Raw genomic sequence first — 10,025 nt, 5'->3', positions numbered from 1 at the left:
GGCTTATAGTCCGGAATTTACGGTATATTGAAGGCAACAGGCGAAGCTGTTCTGCTTTCTTTTTTTTTTACTACCAACGCTGCAGTAATTATGCTGCAGTGGAACAAGCTATTAGCCTTCGGTTCTTATCAATGTAAGTTCTTTGGTGCAAATGATGACGTGTGTTTATACAGCGCTAATGTGTTTGACATGGAACACCAAACATTACACAGGTAGAACAACTGACTGGAGGGGCCTTTAAAGCTTTGATTGCCCATGTGCTGGTTGTCCAGTTTAAACTATTCAGCTTTTGTCTGATATTTATAGGCGCAGTGATAACAAAAGTAAAATAACACACACACATAGAAATGGTAATTTGTTAAACCACTAAAAGTAATAGTATTTACTGTAAGTGTAGCATGCTAACACCGGACACCAGGGCTAACTAGAGTGAATGTGCATAGTTTGGTTACCAAGCTCTGGCTTGTCCAGCAGACTGATGAGGATGCGAAACGGCTTGAGGTCGTGCATCAGGATGCTCTCCTCCTCCCCGCCTCGGGCCTTCCCCTGCAGGATCCCCACCATCGCCTGAACACACACACACACACACACACACACGTCTCATGTTTTACACTTCACCTGCGTCTTAGATGGTCCCTGTAGTACCCATCATCTACCAGTGGAGGGAACTCCAGCATGTGTCTCAGACCAGATACCAAAGAAACAAACTAATGGCCCATTTCCACCGCTGGTATTAGCGCGGCCCCGCCCAGCTCGTCTCGCTTTTTTTGTCTCATTCCACCGATCAAAAACCTGGACAGCCCGGGTTGAGTCGAGTTTGAGTCGTGCTAGTTTTGGTCCCTGCTTTGTTAAGGTTCCAGCCAGTACCATACGGTGACGTGAAAACACTGCAGACGACTGATTGGTCAGGCAGAATCGTATCTGTATCTACTGTCAATGCTGGATACCAGTTTATTGGGGCTTACCTTCTCTTCTGTTATTTCCATCAGTCTTTTGTGTTGCTGCCTTCGGCTCTGTTGAAATAAAATCGATCTCCCAATTGCTCAGCTTTAACATGATGACGGTGTTTTTCAATTGTTTTAAGAGAGATAAAGTCCGCTCCTCGGGAAGCCCTTGTAGTTGTGTGCTACGTCGGCTCCGCTAGGCCGGAGGAGGGGGTTTAGCGAAGCCGCGGTCTTGCCTGGTGAGTGGGGCCGCCGGGGTAGTGGCTTCCCTTCTCCCCGTAGCGTAACCCCCGTCCTCCACGCAGCACATGCATGCGAGTAACAACAAAGTGATATCCATTCTCCTGGCCACAACAAAAATATTGTTGTGTGTTCCTATATTGCCTATATGTTGTGAGCCTCTCTTTATTAATAACACACTTTTGAATTATTTTATTATATTTTTTCTATATATACATATTGTTTTCATGCATCATTTAGCTGTCTGTTTTTTCAGAAATGATTGTCTTGTGATGCCTCATAGCCTGTTTCATGTGGGAAGCCGTGATTGGCTATGACACCAGCCACTCCCTATTTAAGATGGCTTCATGGCATCTTGAACCATTTGTTTGAAAAAGGTGGTTGGTCGAAACGTCACAAAATAAATTCTTATTGCAAGTTTGGAAGGTGTGCAGGACTCCCTTTTTAAATTGTATGGACAATCTGTTCCTGTCCAACACACCTGCCCGAAAAAGAGATGTGCGGAGCTCTCCTTCTAATGTAAGCCTGGTTAAATGTGAAAAAATAAATAAAAATAAAAATAATAATAATATAAATTTTCATATTCGAATACCGTATTTCCCCAAATAGTAGCCCGGGAGTTTATTTCACAAAATCGACTTGGACCCCAGGCGTTTAAAAGAACCAGGCGGGTATTTGCTGCAGGCGTTTATTTATTTTTGCACCGACCTGCACCAGGACATTATTCGGTGACAGTTCCTGTCCAGTATGTTTTTTAGTGCAAAGGTCCTCACTCCCATCAACTGCCACCGTCAGCCCACACACCTTGGAGGATACCAAAAATCAGCAATCAGCCGTGGCTACCGTGTACACACACACACACACACACACACACACACACACACACACACACACACACGTTGTCTTCTAAATTCACCTGTCCACCGGTATTCACTTCTCTTGCACCCCGAATAATAGATGCCATGGTTACACTAAATGGGGCATTTGGCACTGCAACAATGCACTTGCAAATAAGATGACGTTGACCGATGCAATTCTATCAACACCAGCAAATAGGCTACGACCAGCCTGAACATAGCCACATCCCAAACACAACACTACAACAATGTGCAAAAACACTACACACACCACGGCGGGTGCTGATTAAACATAGTCACACACAATCATTACGCACGTAATCGGTATAAATATAACACAATTTCAGTCTTACCATTGACGAGTCTATTTCCAATAGCCCCTAGCTCTTGAACTCCGCTGGAACTACTTCAGCTCAAGTGAAGACCGTGGTAGCCGTTGTCAACAGAACTCTTTACATAATCCAAACATCGTGGAAATGCTTCCATACCATCGATTTCCCTGCATTGCTTTTGGTAAAGTAAGTTGAGCTCCCTCAATTAGCGTTTTCTTTCACATGTTTCTCCATGCTCAGTTTTATGTGTTGCGCAACACTGGTGTTGCCTTCAAGTGCTGTCAGCAACGTAGTAATTTTGGGTTTACCTTAAGAAAATGCAAATAATCGGACCGGCGTTTAATACGCAAAATGGGGTCAAACCCCCGGCGGCTATTAGCCTCCGCCCGCAATTTGCTGCCGGGCTACTATTTCGGGAAATATACGGTATTCTTTTAATTTTAATATTCGAATATAGAATATTCTTTGACAGCCCTACTCCACAATTCTATGGGTATTACACACAACCCCTAAAGACGTATATAAAGTGGGTACTTTTATATCCTGCTTCTCAAAATCCACATTGCATTTACGGCATAATGTGTGTGCAAATTCAGTGGATACAGGACTAAATGTTAATGTCATTGAACTTACATCCCAATGAGCCCATATTATTAGTATTCACACCAGAAATGTGAGAGTTGGCAAACCTAAATTATTGAGGGCGTTGCAACACGGTTGCAACACAAGGCACATGGGCCTGGACAGGATCTGCTATTGTTTAGGCTAATTTCACACACAAGAAAAAGCATCTTTCATTGGTATTGGCAATTTGATTTGGATGTGTGAAGCCCACCTGGACCAGCATGTCCTTAGAGTAGGTGTTGAAGTAGTGACTAGCGTACTCCTCTGGGTTGCTCTGCCGAGTGCTGCGGGGGCCTGTTCTCACACCGTTATTATCAAAGCCTTGAAAAGACAAAGAAACACATACATACACAGTCATATTTACAGACAGGCACATACATACATTCATACAACATACATACATACACATACATACATACAATATACATACATACACATACATTCATACAATATACATACATACACATACATACATTCATACAACATACATACATACATACACATACATACATTCATACAACATACATACATACATACACATACATACATCCATACAATATACATACATACACATACATACATACAATATACATACATACACATACATACATTCATACAATATACATACATACACATACATACATTCATACAATATACATACATACAGTCATATTTACAGACAGGCACATACATACATACATTCATACAATATACATACATACACATACATACATTCATACAATATACATACATACACATACATACATTCATACAATATACATACATACACATACATACATTCATACAATATACATACATACACATACATACATTCATACAATATACATACATACACAGTCATATTTACAGACAGGCACATACATACATTGATACAACATACATACATACACACATTCATACAATATACATACATACACATACATACATTCACACACACACACATACATACATTCTCACACACACACACACACACACACACACACACACACACACACACACACACACACACACACACACACACAAGACAAGAAGTGAAGCGAGACAAGAGAGAGGAATGAGAATCTGATGTTGTTCTGGAGTTATTATAAAAGAATCTCTGCAGGTTTGAGAAAGACACCAAGAGTTTTTCCAGACTTTTTAATAATTCCTAGAATTTAGATTAAGGCAAAAAAAATCTGAAACTATGAATGGAAACAATAAGAAAAAGGACAGGAGGACGTTAATCATTATGGGACAGGAAGTCCAACAGTTCACTGCTTAGCAAAGCAGATATGATGTATATTCTACTAACCCTGTCCTGTATTCATCTAGGAGTGGTATGGATCAGGCCAAGCCTCCAAACCCATGCAGCCTATTGTTTTTTTACGCTTTTCTGACAAAAACTGCCTTCCCATGAAAAAAAATCCCAAAACTTCGCACAGCAGTCTGGTGGGTCTGCTTCACTGCTTGGGCCACCCAAGCATTCAACATTTTTAAATCCATAAAAAACAAACAGCCATATGTGCTACACTACAGTACATGCGTGCAGTTTTCTGAGGATGTAGGCCCATGTAAGAGGAAACTTTGGTACACTGCTGCCAAGTGAAAGTATGTTCACTCTTAATTTTTTTCACAACCTGTAATATTAATTAAGTGGAAGTCCTCCCACATTGTAAATTGAAATGACACCAAATCATCCCTCAACTAAAAGAAAATGGGAACAATTTAATTGTTTAATTTTATTGGATGGACGAGGGTTGGGGCCCTATGGGATCATTTTGTCTCGGGCCCTGACCACAGTAACTATAACTCTTACTGGAAAATGTACTGTACACAGATATTTTAACTTTTGGCCAAATATTTGACCAATCGCAATGAAAATAAGTGACAAATTTGTCACCACCGGGACAAGGGATTATTTATTTTCAGAATTTGCACTTCTTACTTTGGATTCTTTGTCATTTATGTTGATCCAGGGACAGAGGTTTATTTGACTGTTGCACTCACTGTAAACTGCTTTGGATAAGAATGTCAGCTAAATGCCTAAAATGGAAATGTAACACCCATCCTCAGCCATGCAGACACTTACCAGCATTTTCATCCATAGCAAGTGAGTTGCAAATAAGAGAAAACCATGTAAGACAAGGACCACTGAGATACTCGATTAAAAACAAACCAAAATAAATAAATAAATTAAAATAAAACAGTCAGCCACATGAAATGTCTTTTTAAAAGCAACAAAGCAAATAAACAATTAGTATGCAAATCAAACAGCTTAGGGAATGTGCATGTATATCAGGGTTCCTGATGTACAATTCGACTCTACATGATGTTCTCAAACTTTTTTGCCTTCAGTACCCACTTTCCCTGACTACAAGATTTTGCTTAGAAAACTGCAAGAGAAAAATATAGCATACGAGGCAATGGAAGAATGATAACCCACCTTTTGGAGAATATCACATTACAAAAAAGCAATGGGGTGAAAAAGGTGCAACCTCCTGAGCAGATTTATTTAATGTTTCATTTATTTTCCTGATTTATTCTTACATTTTTCCATGTTTCCCTTTCTCCCAAGTACCCCTAGGGGTACATGTACCCCAGTTTGAGAACTACTGCTCTATGTAGTCTACATAACTAAGCCAAAACAGTTACATGTTATTCCAGTGAATGGAAGTGAAAAAATATTACATTATTAAATTAGTTATCAAAAGGAGATCACATAGAATAGCCTAAATGTGTGTGATTTGGTTAAAGAGATACACTGGTTTTGTGCAATTTTACTCTTTTATTATCCCATTTTCACAGAGTCAGAAACAAATAAATGCCTTCAGACAGACCTTTTTTTTTTTATGTAGCGTATTTGGTGTGTCTGAAGTATGTCAAACAGCAACATCAGGCTATCTTGGCACAATTGTTGAGAGTGCCTATGGGATAACATAATCATGATCCCATAGAGCGAGGGGAGGCCTTTCTCCAAGCTTTGTCTGGGGGGAGGCCTTTCTCCAAGCTTTGTCTGGGGGGAGGCCCACAGTATGTCTGGGGGGAGGCCCACAGTATGTCTGGGGGGAGGCCCACAGTATGTCTGTGGGGAGGCCCACAGTATCGGACTTTGAAAACAGCTCATACAAGATTCAAGAGGCAGCCACGAACTGCCGCCTCGGTGCCGAGCTCTTGCGTGTTCGTCTTGTTTTTGCTTATTATTTCCATTGTACTGTATGTACTCTGAATCACATTCAAATTCCTTCTATGTGCACATACTGTACTGGGCCAATAAAGCTGATTCTGATATTCCCTGACTTCCTGAGAGAACTGATCAAATTCCCCTTTCTCTCATGATATTCTAGAAATACCATGACAAGTGGGAACCCTATATGTATGTACTTGTGTGCGTGTGCGTGTGCGTGTGTGTGTGTGTGTGTGTGTGTGTGTGTCGCACCCAACAGCCAGGCGTAGAGTCTGCGGTTGAGGGACATGTCTCTCCTCAGAACCACGTGGAGGGCGGCGGACAGGATCCGGATCATATCGGGACGAGTCGCCTGAACCCAACAGAACCGACCAAAACACTTCTGAATATATATCTCTCACTCTCACATGCACACACAACACACACACACAAAGACAATGTGGAGATGCTGGCTGCCTAAGTGCATTAGATATTAGTGCTGCTAGGGCTGTCCCGACGCGTCGACGTCTTCGGCTTCCTAAATACGTCGACGTGTCGAAATAAGTGAAGCAAAGATAATTAATAAACTAGTTAGCTCCGTTCCAATATCAGATTACCGTACATTTGTTAAAATGGACAGTATTCCTATCTTAGGGCTTCCCATCGGCAACCAGTTAAGTACTGTGTAGTACTGATCTATTCCAAAATGAATATGTAATCAATCTAACTGCATGATATCTATCAATCATATCAGAGGTGGACTGCACTGATTTTTAATAAACAGAAAATATCGGCCCAATATCAGCCTAAATGTAAGTGAGACACAGACAGACTAAACTGTACTTTGAAGCAGACCTGAGACACACAGCAGTTCTTACCTGACTCATGTGGAAGGGGAAGCAGAAAAGGATGAGGTCCAGGGTGCTCCTCTGAACCAACACACTGGAGTCCTGGACTGAAGTACTCACAGCTTCCACCTGGACGGGACAGTCAGGAACCCACCAAGAATCAATCAATGGCGCATGCATGGCACAAACTGCAGTGCCAGCTCACAGAGCGTGGCAACTGGTGAGTGATTTTTGGTCATTTTGTGGCCAGATATGCACAGTGCAACTGCAGCGCGGTGAGAAATGGAGCGGGATTAAAATAACGTTGCACGGTAAAAGAAAAAAATAGGCTATTGATAGTATTCTGTTACAGCACCACATGGCCATCTTGGTAGGAAAATAGCAGGTGATTGTAATCAATTAACAGGTGATTACAATCAAGTGACACAACCAGCCAATGAGCTGTGTGTATTGTAGCGCCATATTGGTAGGATAATGCTTGTGACATCATGGGAATACTATGGATAGGTCTACAATCTATTTCTTAAATACAACTCATGCAGGCGAGACATGCTGTGTCATTGTGTCTTAGTTCACATTGACTGTTTACATACACACAATATTCCGGTTTTTGCCCATATTCGGGAAAAGACAATATTCCAACTAAATGAATAATCCACTAATATTCCCGTTTACATGCAGCCGTAGCTCGCCCTCCCACGTGGGGAGGGGGAGAGAGAGAGATGCAGGTAGAATCAGCTGAGTTTTGTTCAGTTCAGAACAGAGGAGCCCTGACTGTATTCTTACCAGCATCATCTGGTCCATTTCAGGAGCTTGCTGCTGAAAGGTTTGGCGTTGCGATAGCCAAGTTTTTCATATTAAACATAGGCTACGTTGTTAGGCCAGAGTCAGTTATAAGCGTTGCGTCATCTTCCATGTTTCTCATCTCTTCCCGATCAGAAATGTGGGCTTTCCTTTTCGCATGCGAGAGATGATGGATTATTTGATATCGCCTCTTCTAGCGCTTCTAGCACACATCAGCTGACCGCAAACAGGCAAGATGCGTCGCAAACTGTAAAAAACCTGTAAAAACCCTGATTGAGATGCAAATGACTACGTTTACATCAAGGAATCAAGGAAACTTTATTGTCATATGCAGCAAGCTACAATGAAAGTTAAAAGCCCCGGCCCATGACTTTGCTGTAGAGTAAGATACAATAGAATACAGAAATAAACATGGTAAAAGGTTAAAAACAAGTTAAAGGGTTAAAAAAAGTTAGAACCACATGAAAGACAGTTAAAGTGCATTTTAAGGGACACTTAAGTTGTAGTGCAAACTGTGCTTGTCCATAAAGTGCAATGTCTTTATATGTAGTGCAAAAGGGGTCTGAATAAAGTTCAGGAAAAACTACTTGGAGTTCAGGCTCCGTATGGCTTGTGGGAGCTCTTCCTCAGCCGCACACAATATTCCACTATTATTCGGATAATTACAATATTCTGAATTTGATAAGGGTCATGTAAACAGCATATTCCAGTTGCATTTTCCGAATTTGCACTTTTTCCGAATTTAGCATTTTCCGATTAAGACATGTGGGTCATTCCAGTATTATCCGGGTTTTAGGAGGATTCTTTGATCTTTGATATAGCGCATTCGGAGCGCAGCGGAAACAAAAAATTCACCATCCCTAGTCATGACCAATCAAATCCTCTCTTTTCCTTTCATTTAAAAATAGTGCACTCTGCCACGGCGCTCCAACAACTTGTTGATGGAAGACAACTATGACACTATAAAAATGTAATTGGATCACCTGGTAGCACGCGTACCACGGAGGCTCGGTCCTTCGAGCGGCCGATGAGAGTTTGAATCCAATCCAGGGTCCTTTGCCGCATGTCTCCCCCTCTCTCTCTCCACCTTTCCTGTCTGCCTACTGTCCTGTCTAATAAAGGCAGAGTGCCCCCCCCCCCCCCAAAAAAAAATAAAAAAAAATAAAAAAATCATATCACGATTATACCGAAGAAAATTATCACGGTTATTAGTATTATCACGTATTGTTAAAATGTGCTGAAAATGTTCAAAAAGGATTGATACACTCACTGAAATAATTTCTCCAAGGCTGCCAACCGTCTCCCAGATGCAGACGGTTGCCAACTTTGGTTGATGATGGACAGTATTTACCATGTTTTTCAAAGCGTACGGTTATCGTAAGGAATTTTATCACGTTATCGTAAGGAATTTTATCATGTTATCATAAGGAATTTTATCACGTTATCATAAGGAATTTTATCACGTTTATCATTAAAGCCGGTTATCGTTTCATCCCTAAAGACAACAGTTTAGAGCGGATCCACAACAAAAGCTTCTCCCAAGAAGAAACTGATGTCCTTGTGTGGGAGGTTCAGAATCACCACGATAGAATATACAACTCTTTACATAAGCTGCAGAGGGCAGATGATGTTCAATTAACATTTGAGAAGATAACACATTGGTTACCGTGTTGCCTAGGAGAATCATTGCCCAATGTAGGAAGCGGTTCAATGATACTGGGGAAAGAGCCAAACATAAGCTGACGGTGAACCGCAGGGACAGTTTGGCTATGGGTGGGGGCCATCCACTAGTCCCTGATGTCTACAGAGGCTGTCCTGCCATCGGCCATGTGCCAATGCCATCACAGAAATACCTAATAGTAATGGCATTCATCATCTGTGATGTACCATTAGTTCGATGTCGCTGCCAATAATGTAGAGCTGGTCCTCCATGGAGAGCTTGCGGTTGAGGTGCAGCAGGACGAAGGTGACCCCGGGGAGAACGCACGGCGGGGCTGGTCAGGATGCTGCCCCACAGGGCGCTGTAGAAAGCAGACTGCTCCACCGCTGCAGCCACCTTCTCCAACAGGGTGTTGGTCCTATGGAGGACAGGCAGGACAGAGTGGGTACAACAGATTTTCCTCTAAAAGCCAAGAATTGTCTAGATTTAAATGTTTTAACTTCAGCCCAACGATTACATGGGTTGTGAAAATTCTATGAAACCCTTCAAAACC

The 10,025-nt window shown here is 41.7% G+C and overlaps 1 protein-coding gene across 1 annotated transcript; it reads right to left on the bottom strand.

The window, feature by feature from the left end:
- Window positions 1-452: 452 nt before the first annotated feature.
- On the bottom strand, window positions 453-9,806 carry LOC310772204 (protein DOP1A-like; the record flags this gene model as incomplete). The annotated part of the gene is made up of 5 exons (XM_083664636.1): window positions 453-567; window positions 3,209-3,318; window positions 6,434-6,533; window positions 7,039-7,137; window positions 9,700-9,806. Coding segments are annotated over 5 exons (531 nt in total), but the record flags the coding sequence as incomplete, so codon positions are not given.
- Between the last annotated feature and the right edge of the window lie 219 nt (window positions 9,807-10,025).

The sequence above is a fragment of the Poromitra crassiceps genome, assembly GCF_964638095.1.
Source record: "Poromitra crassiceps genome assembly, contig: HAP1_SCAFFOLD_2308, whole genome shotgun sequence".
NCBI classification, from domain to species: domain Eukaryota; kingdom Metazoa; phylum Chordata; class Actinopteri; order Beryciformes; family Melamphaidae; genus Poromitra; species Poromitra crassiceps.
Note: the sequence above shows the minus strand (reverse complement) of the source record. Positions and strands in the feature narration are given on the sequence as shown.